The 24,677-nt window shown below is 56.5% G+C and overlaps 3 protein-coding genes across 5 annotated transcripts in view; 1 reads left to right on the top strand and 2 right to left on the bottom strand.

Moving 5' to 3' along the window:
* Positions 1 to 1,025, top strand: part of TRPC4AP (transient receptor potential cation channel subfamily C member 4 associated protein) — a 62,004-nt gene extending 60,979 nt beyond the window's left edge. The window contains exon 19 of one of the 2 annotated variants that reach the window (XM_032462160.1): positions 100 to 1,025. In XM_032462160.1, the coding sequence (XP_032318051.1) occupies positions 100 to 237 (138 nt within the window). In that variant the 3' untranslated portion in view covers positions 238 to 1,025. The remainder of the gene's footprint in view (positions 1 to 99) is intronic. The other variant, XM_032462161.1, reaches the window with a different exon arrangement.
* LOC116658005 (60S ribosomal protein L29-like) overlaps positions 1 to 24,677 on the bottom strand; it is an 801,314-nt gene that overhangs the window by 131,862 nt on the left and 644,775 nt on the right. The window lies entirely within an intron of this gene.
* On the bottom strand, positions 992 to 24,312 carry MYH7B (myosin heavy chain 7B). Of its 2 annotated transcripts, none has more exons than XR_004313210.1 (41): positions 24,145 to 24,312; positions 22,724 to 22,830; positions 22,417 to 22,560; positions 21,843 to 21,999; positions 21,527 to 21,554; positions 20,391 to 20,487; positions 18,188 to 18,211; positions 17,949 to 18,041; positions 17,757 to 17,820; positions 16,644 to 16,742; positions 16,059 to 16,162; positions 15,811 to 15,949; positions 15,412 to 15,530; positions 15,170 to 15,319; positions 14,808 to 14,978; positions 13,544 to 13,723; positions 13,319 to 13,451; positions 13,162 to 13,238; positions 12,634 to 12,721; positions 12,334 to 12,451; positions 10,503 to 10,626; positions 10,255 to 10,391; positions 8,915 to 9,170; positions 7,733 to 7,975; positions 6,993 to 7,169; positions 6,759 to 6,904; positions 6,310 to 6,400; positions 5,843 to 6,232; positions 5,052 to 5,178; positions 4,845 to 4,963; positions 4,554 to 4,750; positions 4,059 to 4,408; positions 3,774 to 3,898; positions 3,549 to 3,664; positions 2,727 to 3,123; positions 2,524 to 2,649; positions 2,262 to 2,432; positions 2,065 to 2,169; positions 1,898 to 1,993; positions 1,311 to 1,462; positions 992 to 1,225 (listed from the first exon to the last, which is right to left on the bottom strand). XR_004313210.1 is itself a non-coding variant. In XM_032462156.1 (41 exons), the coding sequence occupies exons 1-41, from the start codon at positions 24,236 to 24,238 to the stop codon at positions 1,214 to 1,216; spliced, it is 5,829 nt and encodes a 1,942-aa protein (XP_032318047.1). In that variant the 5' UTR covers positions 24,239 to 24,312; the 3' UTR covers positions 992 to 1,213. The 2 variants fall into 2 exon arrangements, 1 of the variants encoding a protein (XP_032318047.1); XM_032462156.1 differs by having other exon boundaries at positions 1,311 to 1,448.

The raw sequence follows: 24,677 nt of genomic DNA, 5'->3' as shown, positions 1-24,677 counted from the left end.
GTGGCTCTTTGTCCCCTCACCTAGGCCCTCCCCGTGGGATTCCGGGCTTGACCTGGGTCCTCCAGGTGCACCCCCCCCAGCCCCTCTCTCTTCACCCAGAGCTCCTGCATCAGCTTCTCATACTGGAAGGAGACCGTGTCCATCCTTTTGAACCCAGACCGCCAGTCACCCTCTGCCCTTGTCAGCTACATTGAGGAGCCCTACATGGACATAGACAGGGACTTCACCGAAGAGTGATCTTGGGCCAGGCCTCGGGAGGCTGCTGGGCCTGGGCCAGCGCGAGTGACCATGGGTACGCGTGCCTCACGCCCTGCCCTGTCCCCACCCTTCCCCTGCCTCCCCGCTGCTCTGCCTGCCCCAGGTCTTCAGGTACAGGCTTGGTGAGAGGGAGCGTCTAGAAGCCCTTGGCCCCTGGGTCTGGGGGCCCCAGGTCGTTGGGGAACCTCATTTCCCTCAAGATCTCCATGATGAGGACAGGGGCACTATGCTCACCCTTCCTTGAGAACCCTGGGTCCCTGGCCCACCCAGAGGAAAGGGGACTTTTAACAATAGCTCTGTCTGAGCTCCTGCCCAGTCTCTTGGCTGTCAGTCCTGGGGTGGGGAGGGAGATACGGGCACCCTCCCCCAATCTGTGAGCCAACTTGCCCTGGCCTTTGGACCCAGGCAAAGGCTTCTGAGCACCCCCTGGGCAGGGGTGGGGGAAACCAGAGAATGCTACCTTCCCCCAAGCCTGCCCATCTGCCCCTCCCTCGTTTTCCTTTAGCTCCTGTTTCTGTTTGCTCATTGGCCGCTGTGTTCATCCCAGGGGGTTCCTTCCTCAGAAGTGGGAGGGGGGAGCCTTTTCCTTCCATCCCTTGTGGCACTGGTGGCTGTGCCCTGCCCCCACCCCAGCGCAGGGTCTCCTGCCTGAGCCCGCCTGCACAGGAGCCTGCCTAGGAGCACACCCTGGCCCCTCCTTGTGTTGCCAATTTATTAACAACAAATAAACCAATTAAATGGAGACTATTAAAGAACTTTATTTTAAATGACTGATGTGGACCTGACTTTTGTCCAGGGGACCACGTGCTCCCCTCCCGGACCCCAGAGAATGAGAAGGAACCCAGTTGGAACTGCAGACGTGTTAACTCGAGGTGTAGCAGGGCTTGGAACTGCCAAGGCTCCAGCAGATGTGGGCGAACAGAGACCAGGATCAGGGTGGGGCAGACAGCAGGTATCACTCCTTGTGCTGAGGGGAAAGGGGTGCCTGAGTGAGCTGCACCACCTGCCCCCCAGGCAGAGGGCAGGGTGGGTGCCCCACATCACCCCCTTACCTTGGGGCCCAGGGCATCCCGGGTCCGTGCCCGCAGCTTGTTGGCCTGGGTTTCCGCTATGTCGGCCCGCTCCTCCGCATCATCCAGTTCATGCTGGGCCTTCCGATACTTGGCCAGGTTAGTGCTGGCCTGCTGCTCCTGGGGGCACAGGTCTGGTAACGGAGATGGCACCCCCAGAAAGGGGCTGGCTGCTCCTGGCCTTCAACTCTGCTCCCATCACTCAATGCAGCCCTTCTCCCCCCCTCACCAGCACCCAACTGCAGGAAGGGAGAGGGTTGAGCTTCTCCTTCCAGAGGTGCCCACATGCCCAACCTGGCCTGGAAGGGAAAGCATGTGTCCCTGCAGAGACAGAGCTAGGTCTTGTCTCCTGCTGGAGCTGTTAGAAACTTGTCTGTCTCCTAGCTGGGACAGTGGGGTCACTGAACAGGGTCACTGCCCCTGCCTATACACAAAACCAACGCTGGGGAAACTGGCCTAGAGATGGAGCAGGGATGACCACTCCAGAGCCTGGGGCAAGCTGCTGAGGTTGGGTGACCAGACATCTTGACCAGTACTAGGCCTCAGGTGCCCAGACCCAGTGCACTCACCGCCTCTTCAAACTGACGTTTGTAGCTCTTAACCTTGCTCTGCAGCTTGTCCACCAGGTCCTGCATGCGAGCCAGGTTCTTCCTGTCCTCCTCGGCCTGGGCAGGCAAAGGGGATTCAGGTTTGGCCTGCACCAGGCCCGCCCCTCGAGGTAGACCCAGGCACCCACCTGGTATGCGAGCTCCTTGACCCGGCGCTCGTGTTTCCTCACCCCCTTGAGGGCCTCAGCGTGCCTCTTCTGCTCTGCGTCAAGCTCGGCCTCCAGCTCCCGTACCTGCGAGCAGCCAGTGTGTGGGCCTGGTGCACGGAGCCTGCCCCTGGGCCGGCCCACCCTGCAGGGGAAGGGATTGAGAGGGCCACACACACCTTGGCCTCCAGCTTCTGCACCTGCTTCTTCCCACCACGGAGGGCAGCTTGTTCTGCCTCCTCAAGCCGTGCCTGCAGCTCCCGCACGGTCTGTTCCAGTGTCTTCTTCATCCGTTCCAAGTGTGCGCTCGTGTCCTGCTCCTTTTTCAGCTCCTCTGCCATCATGGCCGCCTGTGTGGGAGGAGGTGGCATGGTTGGGAGGTTAAAGTCACTTTGGACTCTGCTGCAGGCCCCCCCAGCTCCCGCCCCAGCCCAGGCTCACGTCGGTGATGGCCTTTTTGGCCTTCTCCTCGGCTTCCCGCCTTTCCTGGGCAGCCTCCTCTACCTCCCCGCTCAGCTGGGCCAAATCCACCTCTAACTTCTTTTTCTGGTTCAGGAGGCCTGTGTTCTGGGGGGAGGCAGAGCTTCAGAGTCAGCCTGCAGGCTACTGCCGCACACACCCCTGTGAACCCCCCCAACTCCCACCTGTGAATGAAGGAGGTTGAGGCGCTCAGTGGCCTCCAGCAGCTCCTGTTCTGCCAGCCGCCGGCTGCGCTCGCCCTGCTCCAGGGTAGCCCGCAGCTCTTCCAGCTCCGCAGCCAGCAGGGCGGCCCTCCGCTCCAGGGCCTGTGCCTGCTCTCGGAGCTCAGCCGCCAGCCGCTGCTCCTCGTCCCGCCCCGCCTGCTCCTCCTTGAGTTGGGCCTGCAGCAGCCGCGTGGCTGCCTGTGCCTCCGTGGCCTGGCGGGTAGCATGGCCCAGCTGCAGCTCCAGGTCATTAAGGTCACCCTCCATCTTCTTCTTGAGCCGCAGTGCCTCGTTGCGGGCCCGAGTCTCTGCATCCAGGGAGGCCTGCAGGGACTCTACTGCCCGCTGGTGGTTGCGCCTGTGGTTGGAAAGGACGAAAGGGAGGGGTCGTGGCCTGTGAGAAGGGGGTGGGCACAGGTACCACACCTGCTCTTACAAGTGCCCAAGGAAGGTTAGAAACACGAACCCATTTGGGGAGTAAGTAACTCGTCCCTCCCTGCTTTCCAGCCCCTTGTGACTGTCTATTGCCCATCAGAGCAAGTTCACGGACAAGAGGGAGGCTTCAGAGAAGAGACGGACAGAACTCTGGCTCCCCCTACTGCGTAACCTTGGACAATTAACTTTGGCCTTTCCAAGGTTCACCCTAAACCAGACAATAATCTCCACCTGAGGAAGTTGGAGGGGGACGACTAGGTGCCAGGCCACTTGCACAGTGGGGCTCAGCCAACAGTGCCTGCCCTCCTGCTCTCAGGTGGTTGGGATGGGGGTGCTGTGGGCCTGCACCTCAGGTTAGTGCACTCCTCGTCTTTCTCTGCCAGTTTCCGGTCCACTTCAGCCTTGACCTGGGAAAGCTCCAGCTGGATCCGCAGAGTCTTGGTCTCCTCCAGCTCCAGGGTCCCCTGAGGTGCAGAGCAGGCAGTGTGGCGTGGGAGCCATGAGTGTGTGTGGAGGGGGGATGCCAGGAGCAGCAGGTTGGTGTCTACCCTGTCCCTGTAGCCAGCCCCTGACCTCAGCCTCCTCCAGTGCAGCCTGGAGCTCGCTCTTCTCCCCTTCCAGCGCCTTCTTGGCTTTCTCCAGCTCCTGGATGCTCTTCCCGCTGAGGCTGACCTGGTCCGTGAGGTCACTGATCTCCTCTGCAGAGTGGACAGGTCACTGAGTGCCAGTCCCATGGCTCATGCTCTGACCCAGTCACTTCCATCACCCCTAATTCCAGGGTGACTCCACCCAGGCACCCTGTGTGACTCCGAGGGACTCCCAGTGACCCCAGAGCTCTGACCCTGGGGTGGGTCGTACCCTGCAGGTTCTTGTTCTCTCGCCTGAGTGTCTCCAGGGCCTCAAGAGCCTCCTCGTGACTGTGCCGCAGCCGGAAGAGCTCAGTGCCCAGGCCGCGGGCCTCCCTCTGCGCCGCCTCCAACTCCCGCTGCATCTCCTCCTCCTGCCGCCGCCGCTCTTCCAACGCCCGCTCCAAGTGCCGCTGCTTCTTGTCCAGCGCAGCTGCCGCCGAGGTGGCCCGCTCCAGTTCCAGGGTCACGTCCTCCGACTCTGTCTGCAGCCGCAGCTTGGCCTTCTCCAGCGATGAGCACTTGGCATGAGCAGCCTCTACTCCCTCCTCTGCCTCCTGCAGCCGCAGCGCCAGCTTCTTTCTAGGCCATGGGAGCAGACAGGACATGGACGAGCAGCCGCGGGAGGTTGGCAGAAGAATGAGCCCAACATCTCCCCTCACCCCAGCGGCTCAGAGGTGCAGGCGTCACCCCTGTGTGGTGATGGCCTGCCTAGCAAGGCACTCACTTGGCTTCCTCCAGCTCCTCAGTCCTCTGAATGGCATCTGCCTCATACTTGCTCCTCCACTGAGCCACCTCGGCGTTGGCCTTGGACAGCAGCCGCTGCAGCTCAGCCTGAGCCTCGGCCTCCTCCTCATGCTGCTCCCGCAGGAGGTCACAGTCGTGCCTTAAGGCCTGCACAGCGTGGGCCAGTGCACTCTTGGCCTGCAGAGACCCCGGTGACCTCAGCATCAGGCTGGGCCGGAGGTCCCTGAGCCCACCCACAGAGCTGCTCTGTGGCAGATAAAGGCCAGTCTACCTTGCTCTCCTCCTCCAGCTGCCTCCGCAGCTCCTCCAGGCTCTGGGTGGCCAAGGCCTTCCCACGGCTCAGCTGGCTAATCAGAGACTCCTTCTCCTCAAGCAGGCGACTCAGCTCCCCTGCAGGCCAAGGGGTGAGCCAGCAGGTCAGGTGGGTGAGGGGCAGCACCAAGGCCCAGCATGGCCCCAACCCAGCCCCTGGCCTCACCACTCTCAGTTTGGAGCCGCCCACGCTGGGTGCTTGCATCTACCAGTTGCCGCTGCAGCTCCTCCACCTTGATCTTGGCCTCACTCAGCTGATCCTCATAGGCCCGGCACAGCTTCTCTGCACTGGCCTGGGGTCCAGGGTCAGGGATCAGAACAGGTTTGTGACTCGCAGGGCAGGAATCTAGTACTGCCAATCAGACTGGGACCCAGGGTCAGGAAGTAGAAGGCTAGACACGGGCCCAGGAATCAAAGGGACAGCAGAACCCCAAGTTCAGGGTCAGTGGTTCTACTGCTGGACTATGGCTTAAAAGATGAGTGTCAAAAGTGAGAGGGCTGGACTAGTCCCATGGCCAGTGGGTCAAGGTGAGGTTAGGATACTGAAGTCCAAAATCAGCTGGGGACAGTGGTCAGAGGTCTTTTGTCAAGATCAGGTGGTACAAAGGTCAGGGGTCACGGTTGGGTGCTGGGATTCAGGACAGGTATTAGGTCAGAATTCAGAGGCTGAGGACTGAAGATGGATGCTGGGTCAAAAATCACCAGGAGTCAGGGCATAGAGTTTAGGAGGTAGGGTTTGAGGTCAGGACTTTGGTGGGGTTTGGATTGAGTATCAGAGTACCATGTGAATGGGTCAGGAGTCAGGGTCAGGTACAGGGTCAGGACTAGTGTGGAGTCAGATTGGCATGGGGTGGCAAGGGTCAGTGGGTCGAGTTAACTGCTGGAGTCAGGATTGGTTTAGTCGGGATAGGATGCTAGCATCAGGTCAGAGGTTGGAATCAGAAGGGAGGCAGACACCTTGCCACGAGCCAGAGTTTCAACACTGGCCCCCAGGTCATCCACCTCCATGCGGAGCTCACTCTTCTCTTTTTCTAGCTTCTGCCGCACCCGCTGCAGGCTGTCCACCTGCTCGCCCAGCTCTGCCGCGCTCTCCGCCTGCTTGCGCCGCAGGGCAGCCACCGTGGCCTCATGCCGCAGGGCCGCCTCCTCCAGTTCCCGCCGCAGCCGTCCCAGCTCGGCCTCACGCTTCCGGCAGCCCTCGCGCTGCCCCGCAGACGCGCCGCCAGCCTCCTCCAGCCGTTCACTCAGCTCCTCCAACTCCCGGGCTGCCTCAGCCCGCTGCTTCTCCACGCGGGCCCGGGCCGCCCGTTCCGCCTCTAGCTCCTCTTCCAGCTCCTCCGCCCGAGCCTGGGGACAGGCAGGTGGCAGTGTCACCTCTGTGGGCCTCTTACCCTCATCCCTGCCGGCCCCCATCCCTCACACACCTGCAGCTCCTTGATCTTCTTCTGCAGCTGGGCTCCAAGGAGCTGCTCGTCCTCCACCCGCAGGTTCAGCTGACTCAGCTCGGAGTCCTTTCTAGAGGTCACAGGGTGGGTGTGAGCCAGCCCAGGTCCTAACTTTCATCAACCGGCCTGGGGCCCTCGGGACCCGCCGTCAGCTGACTCCCAGCCTGAGGCACTGTGCCCAGAGCCACCTAAGTGACCTCATCCCTGTGTTCCCTCTCCAGCCCCAGCCCTGGAGCCTGGCCCTCAGTCCAGGGAGGGCAGGACACTACCCTCTACACTCTAGTGACCCCCACCTCTGAACCCTTCACGTTCAGCGTCTGCAGTGAGGTGGGACTGACTGGGGCCCAGGGGAACTGAGAAGCCAGGTGCAGGCTCAGGAGGTGCCCTGCCTGTCAGGAGGTGGGGTCTGCGGCCCTCCCCACACCTACTTCTTGAGTTTCTCCTCCAGCTGCTGCTTGTCCTGGGCAGCGTCTGTCACCGACTCCTGCGTCAGTTTCAGGTCCCCCTCGAGCTTGCGTCTGGCCCGCTCCGTGTCCATGCGCAGCTTCTTCTCTTGCTCTAGGGAGCACTCCAGCTGCAGAGAGGGACAGGGTGGGTGGGCTCAGCCACCGTCCAGCCATCTTGGCCCCACCGCACAGCACCCTGCTCTGGCCCCAACTCACATCTTCCACCTGCTGCTCCAGCCGGAGCTTGGCCTTGGCCAGTGCGCTCACACGATCCTCCTCAGCCTGCAGGTCACCCAGGGCCTGCTGGTGGGCCTCCTGCAATGCCTTCTTCTCCTTGGTCAGTCGGGCCACCGACTCGTCCAGCGCCGCCATCTCCTCTGTCAGGTTCTTCACCTGTGCAGGGGCCAGGGTCACCACGGGGACACCACTCTCTAACTCGGGTCTGAGCAGCCACCACACCATGTCTCAGCAACCACCCCTTCCAGCCAGGGAAACTCGGGCAAGTCACTTCAGTCCAAGCCTAAGTTTCTTCATCCTTAAGGGATGACTACATAGCATCCTCCTCGAGTGGTACTGAGGGATTCATGAGCAAATGCTCACAAAGCCCTCTGCACAGTGTCTGGCCCAGAGTGAGAGATTGATAGATGGCAGCTAGTGTGGGCTCAGCAGGTGTTCAAGCAGCTGTTTCCTAGTCAGGGCCTCCTCAGTGAGCACCTGTGAGGACCTGAATAAGCAGCTTACCCCACTGAGCAAAGGCTACTTACACACTGAATCCTTGCCCACCCTAATGAGGGAAGTGCTGCAGTTAACCCCATTTGACAGATTAGGAAATTGAGGCCCACAGAGAGGAAGAGACCCGCCCAAGGCCACACAGCAGGGGCCTGACAGAACCAGGAGGGGGACCTGCAGCCACCTGGCCCCTCAGCCAGCCCCCTGGCTCTGGGCCCTTCCCACACCTTATTCTCCGTGGCTTGCTTCTCCTTCTCAGCCTTTGCCAGCGTCAGCTCCAGGTCATCGATGTCCTTCTTGAGCTCCGTGCACTCATCCTCCAGCTTGCGCCGGCGGGCAGCCAGGTCAGCATTCACCTCCTCCTCGTCCTCCAGCCGCTCGCTCAGCTCCTTCACCTTCGCCTCGAGCTGCACCTTGGACTTGATTAGCAAGTGGCAGCGCTCCTCGGCATCCGCCAGGTTGTCCTGCTCCTGGATGGGGATGCAGAATGGGGCAGAGTCAAGGCGGGTCCAGCTGAGGGACACCAGGCCAGGCCCCAGAGAAGGAAGCTCGTTTGTCTGTGCAAAGGTCTGACATACGCTCACTTGGGCTCTGGGTCCAAGGGATGCCGAAGACCTGCTCTTGGCCCTGAAGGGGTTCAGGTGTGGTGGGATGAGGACTCGGGTAGAGGGATGGACAGGCAGCAAGAGGGGAATGTTAGATAGGCTGGGGGTAACCCAGAGTGAGGCTCTAGGAGGGAAGCCAGCTGCCAGCTCTGCCCACACTGGGCTGAGGGGTGAGGGTGGGGAGGGCCCTGCATGGCCACACAGGGGCTCGAGTTCTCTGCCACCACATGCTCCTCACTGCCAGGCTGCATAACCATCTCCTCCTCTAAGTGAGTGTGTAAGCTCAGGCTTGTCTGTCTTCCCACCAATGTCACCAGAGATACTGGGGGTGCCTGACACTCAGTATTTGCTGAAGGAAGGAATGGCTCTGTGGACTTGGAGAGACTCCAGACCCCTGCTCTCTGCCTTCAGGTTATTATTGCTACCAGCTGCCTGGGTTCCTGTGGCCCCTAACCAGAGAAGGGAGCACGAGTCTGTCTCAGGGATGGACAGGTGGGGAGATGGGGCTCCACTGCAGCTTTAGCAGGAAGCCAGATGGCAGATGGAGTGGGAGCATCAGGACACATGGAGAGACTGGGTAGGGAGGCTGGGAACGTGGGAAGCTGCACCGTGGCCTGAGCCCACAGGCACCTCTGGAATCAGAAGGAAGCTCCAGGGAAGGCCTGAGCATGCCAGGTCCGCCCCAGCCAGGGATCTGGTTGTGGTATTTCCTGGGAGCAGCCTGGGGTTCTTTTTGAGGGTGCCAGGGGACATCGAGTGGCAGAAGGAAACACCTCCCCCTTCCGCTTCCCCTTCCCCACTCACTGCCTGCAGCTGCAGGGCCAGGTCATTCTTCTCCTGGGTGACACTGACGTGCGTCTCCTCCAGCTCCTGGCGCTTGGCCTCAGCAGCGGCCAGCACCCCTCGCAGCCCCCGCAGCTCTGCCCGCAGGGCCGCCAGCTCCTCCTCGGCCTGCGCCGAGCGCAGCAGTGGCTTCATCTTGAAAAAGAGCTTCATCCATGACCAATTCTTGACGGCATTGAAGGCACGGATGTTCCACTGGATGGTGAAGAGGGCATCCCTGGGGAGAGGCAGCCACAGGTGGCCAGCAGGTTCAGTGCTGCTCCCTTCATAGCAACAGCCCCAGTGTTCCCCGAGCACATCCCCGGGCCATGCACTGCACTGAGCATGCCAGCGTGTGATCCCATTAACCCTCCCAACAAGCAGGTCCTAATCCTCTGCTTTACAGCTGGGGTTGAGGGAGAGGCCCAAGGTCACACAGGTCTGCCTCCATGTGGGAGCTCATGAGCCCTGAATGTCCTTGGTGACCCCTGCAAGTGTCCTGAAGACACCAGGGGTGGTAAAGTCACCAGGCTTTTATATAAGGTCAGACTGCCCGGGTTCACACCCCAGCCTCCCTACCACTAGCCTGCTGACTGGCTGACTCAGGCACCCTCTCTGATGAACAGAGGTACTCACAGCACCTGCCTCTTAAGACTGCCCTGTACTTTAACCAAGATAGATTCAAATAAAGCATCTTGCCCAGGGCCTGGCACTTAAGAGCTTTGGAAAACACTAGATGCCATTATCACTACTCTGGACTAAATCCTGGGATGGCCTGGAGTAGCGAGACAGGTTCTCTTACTCCAAATTTTTTTTTTAACCTTTGGAATCACTTTTCTTTTTATCTTTTTTTTTAATCAGTTCTTTTCAAAATTTTTTTAAATTAAAATTTTATGGAAGTATAATTGACTTACAATGTTATATTCGTTTCTGGTACACAGCATAGTGATTCAGTCACATATATACACACAGATATCCTTTTTCACTACAGGTTTCTACAAGCCATTGAATATAGGTCCTTGTGCTATAGAGTAGGACCTTGTTGTTTATCTATCCCATACACAGTAGTTTGTGTCTGCCAATCCCAAACTCCCAGTTGATCCCTCCCTCCCATCCTTACTCCAATTTTTGAGAGAGAAAATGGTAGCTGCGGGTTGAAGGGCACAAACCAGTCTTCCCCCTTCAGAGATACCCAACCAGCCATAGAGGAAAATCTAACCCACAGGACAGTAAGACAGGGTTCAGAGAGCCCGGTGGGTCTGTGAGCTGAGGGATAGTGGTTGTACCCCCATCCAGGTCCCCCACCCCCTTCCCACACCCACCTGCCTCCAAGAAGGCGCTGGTACTCAAGGCGCATGAGGCGGCCCCGGCTCCGTGCCTGCAGCAGCGTCAGGACCTTGGCCAGACGCTGGTCACGAAGATCCTCCAAGATGCCTAGAAGCCCAGCCTTGAAGAACACCTGGGATGGGGTGGGGGTGAGTGTAGGTATAACCCTCAACAGCCCACAGGACCCCGTGTGGTGTGACTGCCCATGCCCGGGTCAGCACCCTAACTCTCCTGTGCTCCCCACCTTAGTGTGGCCAAACTGGTACTGGGTGTGGTCGATGTCCAGAGAGCTCAGCAGCTTCTCTGTGGCCTTCCTGCTGTCCATGAAGGTGTCATCCGGGATGGCACTGGGGTTCAGGATGCGGTACCTGGGGGAGCCAGGAAGGGCCGGTAAGGAAGGTGCTGGGCAGGAAGTCAAGGACTGAGAGGGTGGCCAGGGTAGCAGGGCAAATACTCCTGGGCCTCTCAGGTTGGAGCAGAAGCTCCAGTGGGGAACCCACTGAACAAACTGGCAGGGAGAGGGTGCTGTGACACTGGGGTACTGGGCATAGTGTTTAAAAATCTTGGATAGCATTTAAATACATTCAATAGTTAAGTTCTTTAAGAGGCTCCAGTATTTACAAAAGGCATACAGTTCTTTCATAATTTTTAAATTTATAATTTAAAAAATAATTTATAATTTTTTTGAGATGGCAAAAACATATAAAGAAGGTGAAGTGTTACGGCATATTACAAACTGAAGAAACATTGGGGGAGAATTCTTATCAACAAGAGCAAGGGTTCTGGCACATCCACTTCCAAGGTGGCCACACTTGCACGTGTGTACAGGGCTGTGTGGGTCCGGCAGGCATGACCACACTGTGAATGCAAAAATCCCCTCCCTAAGGGACTGGTTAACAAAGCATGCTTCACCAGACAATGGGATGTTTTACTGCCATAGATGATGTTACATGTCATTACCTTTATCCAAAGCCACAGAATGTACACCAACAGTGAACTGTGATGGAAACTATGGACTTGGGTGATTATGATGTGTCCGTGCAGGTTCATCAACTCTCTCATCAGGGGTGTTGACAATGGGGGAGGCCATGCACACGTTGGGGCAAGGGGCATATAGGAAATCTCTGTACCTTCCCCTCAATTTTGCTGTAAACCTAAAACTGCTCTAAAAAATAGTCTTAATGTAAAGGAAAAAAAAAAAGGATGATGATACAGACTTATGTCTATCGATAAGGAACAATCTCCAAGATATATGATTATAGGGAAAAACAAACAGGATGTGTGTGTGTGCACATGTGCACAGCATTTGTATGGACACACATGTATAACGGTCAGTGTGGGTGGTCACAGTGACTTCTGGAGGGGGAGGGAACTACAGACATGCAGCCCGACAGAAATCTAACCTATAAAGGGAAGGCAGAGGGGGCTAATCGTTAACCACAATGACTGAGCTCGGGGCCAGGCATATGCACAAGCCCTCATTCAACTCCCAGCTCTACATCCAGCTCTGCCTGCCCACCCCCTCCTGCCACCAAGCTCCAGACCAACAGATCCAGTCTCCTCCTCAACTTCCCTCCTAGGATATCTGCTGGAGACATTTCAGACTTGACGTACTCAAAGTAGAGCTCATTCCACTATCCCTCCATCCACCAAAGAAGTTTAAAAAAAAAACCCCTATCTTGATATTTCAGTAAATCTGCCATCAACTCCCCAGTTGCTCAAGCCAAATTCCTAGAAGTCACTTTTATCTTTTCTTTCTTTCTTATTCTGCATTCAATTCATCAGCAAGACCTGCTGGCTGTACTTCCAACATTTACCCCAAGGCTGTTCACTTCTCCCCAAGTCCACCCACAGGTCTCAGCCATGACCGTCTCCTTCTGGGAGGCCTGCCAAGCCCCGTCCCTGGTACCCCCTGCACCCTCCTCGGTGACTGGAACTATCTGTCTGGTTCTAAAATTGTGTACCCTTCCCACCCGCTCAGGCTGCTGCCTCCACCTGGGTGGAGGGCAAGGGGGAAGATGGCTGCGCAGGGGGAGCTGGGAAGAGAGCCAGGGCTGAGGCAGGGCGACACCTACCGCTGCCGGAAGTCAGTGTAAAGCAGCCTGTTGGGGAATCCTTGACGGCAGATCCGAATCCCCTCCAGAACCCCATTGCAGCGCAGCTGGTGTAGCACCAAGAAGGCATCCATGACCCCTGGACGTGGTAGGGGTAGAGAAAGGTTAGAGGTCAATGGACACATTTTCATGGTCTAGAGTCCAGGCACAGGGCTTGCTTTGAGGCTGTGCTGACCCTGCAGTGGGGGAAGACCTGGCTTCAGTCTGCGTCCCCTCTTTCTAATGTTCCCCCACCCCACCAAGCTGCCCCAAAGTGACTACCTGGTGTCTTGTTCTCATTGGGGACAATGCAACGGACAAAGTGGGGCTGTGTGGCCCGCAGATTGGTCATCAGCTTGTTGAGGTTCTCCTGGGGGTGGGGAAAGGGGAGAAGGCACAAGAGGGCAGAGAGCAGAATTGGAAACCGCAGCGGATCAGCCCATTAAGAACTAGTGAGCTAGGTGCCTAAGCGTGTCTCTACACAGCTATCCCCTCTGTTCCTGTGACCCTTTGCCCTCTTCTGTTTGACTGGGTCCCCCTCACCATCCCCAAAGTCTTCACTCCCTCCCCCAATCCCCATCCCTCCCACAGGCCCCGTGGCTCCCACCCCATCCCCCCTAAACCCTGCCCAGGCAGCGTGGGGACGGGAAGCAGCACAGACTTGCTGTGATGTTCACGTGGAGAGGAGTTAAACATCACTGCAAGTCTTAACAGCCGCCCGCCCAGGGTGCAGGGGACAGAGCAGGAAGCCAGGACAGGGCTGGAGGTTGGCAGGGTGAGGGCCTGCACAGGGCCTAGACTGGGCCTCACCTTGTGCAGCTGGGACACCGTCTGGAATGACGCTGCCTTCTTACGCTTCTCTTTCACCCCAGACTTGGGGGGCTCAGCTAGGAGAGACATGGGACAGGTCACTCCAGGGGACATCACTCTGTGAGTCCCCCAGAGAATCTCCTCCCTTGGTACCCACTAGAGCAGGAGCCGGCATAGTTCTCGTAGAGAGTAGCCAAGAGCTTGTTCTGTGACTTCTGGAAGATGGGGACCACCGTCTCATTTAGTGGATCTTTGTTTTTCTCCAGCCAGCCCACGATGCTGTAAGGCACCTGCCGGAGACCAGACAGGTGCTGAGCCAAGGAGGGGGAACCCAGAGGAGGGAGGAGAGTGGTCAAGAGCCGGGGTTTCAACAGGCACCTACCACGCCTGCATAGTGGACCACCTCAAAGTGGGCCTGGTATTTACGCTTCTTGTCAGGCCGTGGCTGCTGGAAGTTGGGCGACTTCCCCGCGTGGTTATCATAGAGCTTGGCCCGGAAGCTGGCATCTGAGGCTTTGGGGAACATGCACTCCTCCTCCAGGATGGACAGGATGCCCAGCGGCTGCAGACAGGGCACAAGCTTGAAAGGCCTCCATCAAGCCACCCAATCCAGGCTGGGCTGGACCCCCGTTTCCCAGAGCCCCTCCCTCTGGGAACCTTCCCAGATGCCTGAACTTCAGCCATCTTCCTGGAGGGACGAAGACCAGACCCTCACCCAGGAGAAAGAAAAGTTTGTGGCTTGATTACAACCCTCTTCTGCACAATCTGCAGCTCTGGGTTGCTCTCTTTGCTTGTAAGAAGTGTGCAAGCTCGCTCTGGCATCCCTGCACCCACTCACCCCACAACATCCATGGTCTCACACACTCACACGTAGTACAGTCAGAAAAAGCAGTTGAGTTCAAATTTTGGCTTCCTCACTTACTAGTTGTAGGGCCCTTAGGCCTCGCTAAGCTTCAGTTTCCTAACCCACAAAATGAGGAAGTGAATACTTTCAGTGCTGCTTTAACAGCAAAAAACTGCTGACCACCTAAACATCTGCTAGTAGGAGATTACAGAAACACACGATAACCATCTGCTGCGTGAACTGCTGTGCCTTCTTCAACTGCACTCCATGCTCAAAGTACACTTTCAGGAGAAAGGTAAGATGAGAAATCAGTCAGTGTCTGTAAGAGCAAATGGATGCCCAGGATAAAGGACTGGGAGGGAACAGGTGGTGGCAGCACTAGGGGAAACATTTTCTCCCCCTTTACTTCAGATTTTTCAATTTATCTTTGATCTTTCTTTCTTCTAGTCTTTGTGCAATGGGGAAATATATGTAATGTTTCATAAACAAACACACCCTACCCTGCCCTGCACTTCTGGCCAGTTGTGAGAAAGTGGGTCTGCAACGGGGCTGTTGTCATTAGGGCTGGGACGCACACTCACACACACACACTGCTCACCAACACACAATCACACTCACTCTCCAACACACCTGTTCACACACATGCACACATTTCCATTCATATACACGTCACAGCCACGCTCACATAAACAAGCTCACTTCAGTGCACAACCACACACTTAAGTGCACGCTTGCACACACTTGCTCACTCACTGCACCCATGCCCTTCCTTTCCCTGCAGTGGCCGTGCCCTGCGCCCCACCTTCTCAATCAGGTCAATGCAGGGCTGTAGGTCCAGGCCGAAGTCGATGAAGACCCAGTCGATGCCCTCCCGCTTGTACTCCTCCTGCTCCAGCACAAACATGTGCTGGTTGAAGAACTGCTGCAGCTTCTCGTTGGTGAAGTTGATACACAGCTGTTCAAAGCTGTTAAACTGCACAGGATGGTGCCGGGCTCAGCAGGCCTCCTTGTAGGTGGGGTCAGGGAGGCCCACGGAAAACAGGGACGTGCAGGGGTTCACCCCGCCTCCAGGCAGAAACCCTGGGCTCCTGCCCCCACCCCACCCACAATGGGAGGACCCATCCCAGAGAGAACAAGAGCCTGGGGGTGTGGGCCTGCTCTCACCTCAAAGATCTCAAAACCAGCGATGTCCAGGACACCGATGAAGAACTGACGGGGCAGCTTGGTGTCCAGCGTCTGGTTGATGCGTGACACCAGCCACCGGAAGAGCCGGTCATAGGTGGCCTTGGCCAGAGCCCCCACAGCAAACACCACCTGGAGGCGTGGGGAGTCTAGGCTGGGACCTGGCAAGGAGGGGACCCTGCCCTGGCTGTCCCCAGGTGGGCCCCGGCCTGTGAGCAGCTCACCTGCTCCACGCTCTGGCCCTTGGTCACATACTCATTCCCCACACGCACCCGGGGGTGCAGAAGGCCTTTGAGGAGGTCCCCACTGCTGACCCCCATCAGGTAGGCAGCCTTGTCAGCACCTGGGAGGGCACATGGGTGAGATGAGGAGGAGGAGGCCAAGAACACAGGCGCTTGGGGGCATATTTACTGGCCCCAACCTAGGATTAGGAGAGGGAGGTTGGGAGAAGTTAAGTTCAGGGCTAGGGAACTCTACAGCTCAGGAGGGTGAGGGTCTGGAATTGAGAAGTCAGGTTAAGACTGAGGTCAAAGGCTGTAGATGAGAGTTAGGGTCAACGGTCACAGGCTAGATGGTGGGGTCAGGGTCAAGATGACCAGTCAGGCCAGGGCCCTGGCCCTCACTCTCAGTGCCGTCAGCCTCAGCCTGCTCTTCCCGCTGCTTCTGCTTGAACTTCATGTTGCCGAAGTGCAGGAGGGCACCCACAATCTTATAGCAGGCACACTTTTCATCCACGCTGAAGCCCAGGATGTCCATGGCATGCTGTGGTGTGGGACAGAAGGCTCAGAGGAGTCTGGGCTCCTCCAGGGTCTAGCCAGGCTGAGGGCACTGAACCTGCTTCCCAACTCTGCCTCCTCCACCACAGACATACGTCAGTGGCCATGAGCTCCACCCCGTCATCCATGTTGTCCACGGTGATGACGCCCTGGCTGCAGAAGTGGTAGTCGTAGGGGTTCATGGACAGAAGCAGCATGTCTAGGGTAAACAAGGTGGAGAAGGGCAGGTCAGCTGTGACTACTGCTCACAGCCACCCCCTGGCCCAGACCCTGTGATGGGTGCCAGGGCACGGGAAGGACCAGATTCTGCCCTTGAGGGGCTTGCAAGAGAGGGAAGCAGGGCCTAGACAGAGCCATTGCTTCCCTCCTTGGTACTGGGCGGGGCCTCTAGCCTCAGAACAGCAAGCAAGACAACCTTGCCAGGGCAATGGGGCAAAGGGACCTGTTCCCTAGCATGGAGAGGACAAGGCTCAGCAATAACCAGAAGTCCCAGGAAGGGAGTGAGTGGAGAAAAGGAGCTCTGGGTCCCCAAGAAATAAGGGATGCCATGGAGCCCAGAACAGGGGGGGAACCAGCATCCCAGGGGCTGATCTGATGGGCGCTAGGCCAGGGCCGGGCAGTCCCACTCCCACCCAGATGTGTGGGCTCTGACTCCCATCCCATCCACTGCTGGCCCTCACCCTGTAGCTCTGGCTTCTTCCCCGAGAGGATCTGGTAGTAGACGTGGTAGCCACGCTCACCGGGCAGCTGGAAGATCACCCGCGACTTCTCTAGGAGATCTAGGGGAAAGGGAGGTGCTGGCCTGTCATCCCCTGTGCCTCCCTGGAGTGGGTCACCCCAGTAGGGCTGAGGGGCCAGGGAGGAGGTGTCAGCGAAGGGCAGGGGTTAGTGTCAAGGTGCTATGTCTGCACACGTGCTGGCATGTGCTGAAGGGTGTCTCTCCATTGGCATACAAGTCATGGTGTAGGAACATGTATGTGTCTGCAAGTCTGTGTGGGTGTATTAATATGGGTGTCTTTGCATGGGATTTAATTAACTATTTTTTCATCTAAGCCTTCATGCCTTCACCCACAGACCACATTCCTTTCCTCCTGAGCAGCACTGGGGTATCAGTGTGTGCGCAGAGTAAAGCCTGCCTGATGAGTCAGTCGGGGCATGAATTAGGATGTCTCCTGCCCTCACCACCTGCTGGTCTGTATCTGTCAGGATCTGGCCATGCCTCCCAAGGTAGGAAGCAGTCAGTATGGAGGCCCCTCTCTGCATGTGGCCTGGGCACCTGGTGTCTGTGCAGCGGTCTGGGTCAGGCAGGATGGGCAACGATCCCAGAGAAGTATTAGAAGAGACTTTCAAAAAGGATGGGGACTCAATATGTAGAGATGAGGCTGGGGCAGGAGGGGCACAGGCCTGCCATGTTGCAGGCCAGAGAAAAGACTGAGGCGGCAGGGAGGGTAAGGGGCCAATCACAAGGAGCCTGGCTGGCTAAGTAAGGATTTGGGGTTCCATCTTAAGGTGACAGGATCTAGGAAAGGTTTTTAAGTGGAATGCAATGTGGTTAGATTAGTATCCAGGGAAAGATCACTTTGGCTGAAAGAAGAGGAACAGAGACTGGCTGGAGGAATGTTCCAGGTGAGAGGTGAGGTAGCCTGAGCTGGGCAGTGACCAGGGGATGAGAAGCACCTGGGATGGGTGGGAGCCCCAAAGACTTGATGACAGATGCTCAGTCTGAGCAGAAAGACTCTGGCCTAGGCCTCTGTCCCAGGTCCCCGCCTTCCCCCAACCCCTCCTAGACTCACAGCTGTCAATATCCGCAGATGCCAACTTCCCAGAGGGACCAAAGTGAATGCGGATGAACTTGCCCTGTGGGCAGAGAAGCAGCCTCAGTTGGGGGCCCAGCCAGCCCTGCGCTGTCCGCTGAAGCCCTGCCACCACCTTGTGTCACCCTGCCGCTGCTCCTGCCCCCGACCTCTCCCACCGTGGCCACTCACAAAGCGGGACGAGTTGTCGTTCCGCAGGGTCTTGGCGTTGCCAAAAGCCTCCATGGCAGGGTTAGCCTCAATGATCTGATCCTCGAGGGTGCCCTGGCAGCAGTGGAGTGAGGAGTCTGTCAGCCCATGGTCCAGTGTCTCAGCCCATCCCAGATAACCTCTGGCTGGGAAGGGGAAAGGGGGTGTCTCCAGGACCCCATGATTGTTGTCTGCCCCCCTCACGCGGACCCCATACTTACTCCTGTCTTCGTGGCCAGAAATTGCTGGAAGAAGGAAGACAAAGTTAGAGAGTGTGAGGTCTAACCAGGTCGGGCGGGGGGGGGGGGGGTGGCAGTGGTTAGCAGGACAGTGAACGTTAGTCACCCAAATGTGTAGTGCCCGCCCCACTCCCCATGCCTGACCCTCAAGGACTATTAGAAGGAGAAATGCTAGAAAGTGGAGCAAGCACGACCCTAGTCAGGGGATTGAGGCAGGGGCTGCAACTGGGGTCTCCTACTTGCAGCCCTTCCCTCCCCCAGCTCTGTCTCTGGCCTCCTCCATACCCCTTCATTTCTCACACCCCAGGAATGGCCCCTGCCCCAAGCCCTAGAGGTTCCTGACTAAAATCTACTTCCTTTCAGAGCCCAGCTCACTTGCCTCCTCCTCTAGGAAGGCTTCCCTCATGCTTCAAGGCTGGAAGAGATCCCTTTCTGCCCAAACCTTCTTACCCCTCACCTCCCTCTGCCTTTCTCCATGCTGCTCCTTTGTATTGTGATTACATGTGTCTTCGGTGTACATAGTACACCTACTGTTATTCAAAACGGCCCTGCCAGGTGCAGATTATCAGCCCTCATTTGCAAATGAGGAAACTAAGCCTCAGAGCAGGAAAGCGATCCGCTTAAGGCCACACAGTAAGTGAAGGGCAGAGCAGACACTGAGCCCAGGCATCCTGCTTCCCAGTGGCCACGCCACCTGTATGTCTTATCTAGAGGGACTTACTGAAGGGAGGGGAGCCTCCCCATTCCTCTCCTGGCCTCACTCTAATCTTCCCTCCACTTCCCTTTCTTTCTCTTCCCTACCCTGAATCCCAGCAGCCTGGGAAAAAAGGGAGAAAAAGGAAGGAATGGATTCTGGAATGACAGGTGCCATGCCACCTGTCCCATGCCAGGAGACTTTAGTTATTCACTCACCTCCAGGGAGCCCAAAACTTAAAAATCCCCGAGATATTGCTGGAGGGACAGAGGCAGGAGGAAAATGGCAAAAGCCCCTCTCCTGAGCTCCACCCTACATACTCACAAACAGCACTTTTGAACAAGGCTCTCTCTGGCAGATGTGGTCAAATGTGGGGCCAAGGAGAGGGGGGTTGATACAGTTTTTAAGCTCCAGCACCCATGGCCCACTGTGGGCCAGACTTTCTCTCCACCTCCCCTGCCTGACAGTTCCCCACCCACCCCAACTCCATGAGGCAGGGCTCCTTTCTGCCCAGGTGACCCCTATGCCCCACCCTGCCAGCTCCCTGCCCTCCATTCCTGCTACTGGGCCAAGCCCCAACTTTCTGTAGCATCCTCAGAGACACTTTAGGAGTTTGGAAAATGGGGTCGGGGAGGGAGGAAAGAGTGCCAAAAAGGCAACAGCAAAAACAAAACAAAACAATAAAAACAACCACTACAACAAAAAACCCAAACTGAAACCAAAAGAAAAAGACAAGAAAATTAAGTGGGGAAACAGGTAAGGCAAAAAGAAAAAGAAAAAAACTCTAAGTGGAAAAAGAAAAAAGAAAAAGAAAAAACAATGCCCCAGAATAAAGCAAGGCTCAACAAAACCAGGAGTGGGGGGCTGTGCAAAAGGAGGCCCTGGGCTTCTGGAAAGAAAAGGCAGCCCGTTTTGGGGGCAGGGAGCACACACAGAGCTCTGAACAGCTGGCCCTCAGGCTAGGAATGAATGTTGTACATTAAAAACAAAATACTGGTCCCCCATCATTTCAGAAAATTTAAAAAACCAAACAGAAATCATAGGGTGCAAAACTGTTCCTTAACCTTGGCTTCGGAGTGCCAAGTGCCCTTGGTTCTGGCTGAACTCTGTACAAACCTGCTTGCTTGACTGACAGCAAGTAACTCGTGCAAGAAAACACTTCTTGGTAAAAGCAACCTATTTGGTAAACTCTTTCAAAATATGAAGGTCATAATGGAAGGGAAAATTACATAAAACGTTTAAGAATAAAATGTGGTTACAGATGGGAAGACTGAGGCAAGCCTGGAACTTTGTCATACAGTGTGACAGAGAATGGCCACAGCCTCTCTGGTCAAGCCTTGCTCAGGCCAGAGTCTGCCACCAGGATGGGAGGCTCAGGCAGGGCTCTGGGGAATCAATTTTAAAAAGAAAAAAAAAAAAAAAAAAAAAAGAAGAAGAAAAGAAAAACAGTGAGAAGCAGCAGGGAGCAGCGCCCATGTGGGCGAGTCTTACGGCCTTCTTTCCCGGCCCGTCTCCCAGGGCAGCGACGATGGCAAAGTACTGAATGACCCGCTTGGTGTTAACCGTCTTACCGGCCCCCGACTCTCCGCTTGGACGATACAAACATGAGTCACCAAGGCCTATCTGGCTACTTTCATTCCTCCCATCCCCCAACACCCTACCTACCCCTCAAGCTGCGTCCCTCTGCCCTCCCCACACCCAGCTCCCAACTCAGGACCATGCAACTCAGAGCTCCCCAGAGATAGATGAACCCTCTGAAGTATTGAGCTGTTTACAAAACAAGGCAGTATAGACCATCCCAGTGAGATGAGAAAACACACGATGATGCCTCTGTTTACTGAGCACTAACTTAGTGCCAGGCACTGGGCCACGGGCTTTACCTGTATTGGCTTATTTAAGCCTCAGAAACCTTGTAAGGCAGGCACCATTATCGCCTCCATTTTATACATAAGGAAATGGGACCCAGAGACATTATGTAGCCGTTTCTGCAGTGTGTCAAGTACAAACATGAACTCTCTGACACCTATAGCTCTGGTATAGGTGGTAGGTAAGTGGGATTGTTCTGTCTTTACTGATGAGATTCAGAGGCCCAAGGGCACCATCAGGAAGTGGACCTACGAGAACTTGAATACAGGTCTTTCTGGTCTCAAAGGTCTTGCACTTAACCACCAGGCTGCACACACACACACACAGTTTCACACACAAACTTGGTATGTAAGAATTCTACCACTTTCGCGTGGGGGGCAAACAAAAGATTAGAAATAAGATTCAGAAATAAGGAGATGGTAAGAGGGAGGGAAAGGGAAAGAGATCTCCCCCTTCCCCTTGAGCTAGAATCAGAACTATCAAAAGAAACAAGGTGGGAGAAAAGTCCAGGCTCCGGGAAGAGGGGCCTATCAGGGCTGGTGTTCACTCCAGTAGCCCTTTCCTGCCCACCACCCATAACACATTTGCCCAGAATGGGGACAAAGAAAACAGTCTAATTTAGCTTCACCTGGGACACTGGCTCCAGGTAGTAAAACCACTCCCCTAAGTGTTTTGTATTCAACCTTAAATGATTTTAATTCCACTCCCTTCCTGCCAGATGACCAGCATTTCCCACCCCAACCCCAGAGCCCCACACTCACGTGATCAGCATGGACTGGTTTTCCCGGTCTGGAGGAAAAGGAAGGGGATAGAGAAGTTAGCCAAAGTGAGGGACTAGCCACAGGTGGGACACCTTGGGCATCTTTGGCGCTGGGGAAGCCCCTCTACCACCCAGGGCTAGCAGTGGGAAGGACCAGGTGGGACCCTCCAGACTACAGGCCAGCTCCCACTTGGAGAGACAATGACTATGATAGTGTCCAGCAGCTTCAAAAGGAAGGCAGTGCAAGCGGAGAGAAGGTGGTCCTGGAGCCGGGGGAAGGGTCTTGGGTCAGGGAGTGGAGTCAAGGTGGTCCTTACTGCGCAGCATGTCATTGTAGGCGTTGTCTGCCACCGCGTATATGTGGGGCGGGGCCTCTGAGCGGCGCTTTCCCTTGTAAGCTGCCACCACGGAGGCTGTATAGACTGGGAGCCATTTGTAGGGGTTGATGGTGACACAGAAGAGGCCCGAGTATGTCTGAGAAGAGAATGTACAGGTGAATAGTTGGAGGCCAAGTTCCCATCCCCAGGCCCTAGCCCTCACAAAACCCCGAGGAGCTGCTTAACGTGCCACGGCACACCCTCTGCTGTCCTCGGGGCCCTAACCCTTACTCCTGCCCACAGCCCATGGCCCCACCTGAACAGCCCCATTGCCCAGCCTGTGCTGCTGCAGCTCCTCCCCCACACTCCTATAGCCAAACCTCCAGCCCTCCCCTAGCCCCGCCCCAACCAGTGGCCCCGCCTCCACAGCCCCTAGACATCACCCTACCCCACCCCCGAGCTCCGCTTCCCAATGACATACAGCTCCGCTCCTTCCCCAGGGTCCTAGCCCCGCCCCTGCAGCTACGGCCCCGCCCCAACACAATCCGCGGCCCCTCCCCAGCCCTAGGCTCACGTAGATCATCCAGCGAGCATAACGCTGGCGCAGGTTGTGCAGTACAGATGCCTCGTTGAGGTGCGTCATCATGGCCATGTCCTCCAGCAAGTCGAAACGGGGCGGGTTCATGGGCTGCAGCTCTGCTTCGCGCACCGTCAGTACCTGCCAGGAATGCCGTATGGTGGGGTGGCAGGGGGGCTGGAATCAACTGACCTCAGCCTCTCCCTGCTCTGTGCTCCCAGACCCCCCTTTATCCAGAGCACGCTGGCCAGGAGCTACACCCCGGAGGGCAGAGAAGCTAATCCCGGGAAAAGGGGAGCCAAACCTTCTGGTCTTTGGTCTCCACGTTGACTCTGCCCCCAGTAGCCTCCGACTTGACCTCAGCCTCCACGTAAGCATCCTGTTCATCAGGTACCCAGACCCGCTTCTTCCCTGGGTTTCGGGGAGAGCATTGGGGCTTTGAGGAAGGGTGACACACACCCCAGGGCTGGAGGCCCAGCTGGGGTTCCCAAGGTGTGTGTCTATAGAGCTGTGCTCCTCCTGGGAGCCCTTCAGTCAGGACACAGAAGTACCCAGAGAAGGCTGTTCCAGACCCAGGCTCCTGGAAGGGCAGAGCTGGCAGGATCCCTAGAGATCTTAGAGGGTTCCCTGACTGAGGTAACAGCCCCTCACAGCCCTGGGTCCATACTTGGGTTCAGGGTTCTGCTTATCATCTTTGCCCTGTAACCTTGGGGAAATCCCTCATTCTCTCTGGGGCTGTTTCCTACAAGGTGAAAACATTACAGGCATCTCCTTAGTTCCCATATGGAGCAGCTCTCAGTATCAGGCATTTAATTCTCAGGAGGTTCTGCCTCCCCCATTTCACTGAAGACCCAAACCCAGGTCTTCTAAGTCTGTGTTCTGTGCTTCCTTCTGCCTGGCCAGCTGGCCCCAGAGCTCCAGGGAGCCAATATTTCATGGTAGTTAAAGGCACAGACTCAGACTGCAGACCACCAGGTTCTGTTCCCTGTCCTGCCACTTACTAGCCAAGTGCCTTAGTCACAACCAGCTACATAACTTGCAGGCCCCAGTGTTAAAATGCAGATCCCCTTGTTAAGAAATTATTAAAAATTTCAAGATGGTGATAACAGAATGTTAATCAAATGTGAGGCCCCTCTGGGGGTGGTGCCCTGTGCAGAGGTTGCACACCCGTGAAGCTGGCCCTGGCCCTGGTCTCCGCCTCCCCAGGTTGTTGAGATGATGCATGGAAAGTCATCTGCTCTGGGCCTGGCACATGGTAAGCACTTGATACATGTTGCCTATTGTTATTATTGTCCTATGAGCAAATCAGGTCATAAATAGTAGCCTTTATTCCTGTCCCTAATAAACAGAGGCTCTGGCTCTTGGAAAGCACTAAAAATAACTCCAGCACAGGTTTTATGGATACGTGGAGGCAGCCTGCACACATACCAATCACTCTCATCTCAGAAGCCTCAGTGTCCAGACATGGGCTGTAGCCCCAGGAGGCAGGCGATACTGTCCCATTTTACAGAGGAGCAAACCAGGTCTTGCTCACAGACACACAGTTATGTACACGAGGCCCCTGGGATTTTCCCCTCAGGGCCCCAGAATCTGAGGGAAAGGTGCAGGGCAACAGCTGTCAGGTCAGTGTACTCCTTCAGACCTGAGCTGAGTGCCACCCCTCCCCGCTCCTGGTGTGAGTCCAGAAGGGCTTCTCTGTGGCTATGCCCCTCTGCCCTCACTTACCATCCCATAGGACAGTGTGCACCTTCATCAGCTCCTGGTGGTAGCCCTGGCGGAGGTAGCGGGCAGACTCCCCGAGTTCACTCACATCCATCATAGTAGAGGCACTGAGAGGTGGAGGATGAGGCACTAGAAATCTTGGAGGTTCAAGGCAGTCCAAGGCAGCAGACACTGGAAGGTGGCAGTGACAGGGGAACTGAGGGACCAGGGACCCCAAACTGGGACATGATCCAACAACCGACAAGACCTAAGTGATTCCCTGGGGCTCCCCACCTCAGCCTCCCTGGTGAGCCCCCAACATACACACGCACACTCTCAAACATCAGGGTATCATCTCCCACAGAAATGGAGAGACCTGTGCCAACCCACAAGCACCCCCACCCACCAGCCTGTCTGCCCTCCTGCAGGCTCTGACTCCAGTCCTGATCACCCACCTCAGCACCACGGTGAGGGCTGGGAGCTGGGCTACTGCTTTTATTACCACCCTCAAGGTCAGCGGAGGAGAGCTATGTCAGCAATCTCCACGTGTCACAGCC

This window comes from Camelus ferus, chromosome 19 (assembly GCF_009834535.1).
Source record: "Camelus ferus isolate YT-003-E chromosome 19, BCGSAC_Cfer_1.0, whole genome shotgun sequence".
In the NCBI taxonomy this organism is placed as follows: Eukaryota; Metazoa; Chordata; class Mammalia; order Artiodactyla; family Camelidae; genus Camelus; species Camelus ferus.
This window is presented reverse-complemented; position numbering and strand designations above follow the sequence as displayed.

Coding starts and splice junctions, on each gene's coding strand:
- MYH7B (XM_032462156.1), bottom strand. CDS start 24,238: ATGATGGATGTGAGTGAACTCGGGGAGTCTGCCCGCTACCTCCGCCAG. Junction 22,831..24,144: donor GCACACTGTCCTATGGGATG/GTAAGTGAGGGC, acceptor CCCGAAACCCAG/GGAAGAAGCGGGTCTGGGTA. Junction 12,452..12,633: donor CAATGAGAACAAGACACCAG/GTAGTCACTTTG, acceptor TACCACGTCCAG/GGGTCATGGATGCCTTCTTG.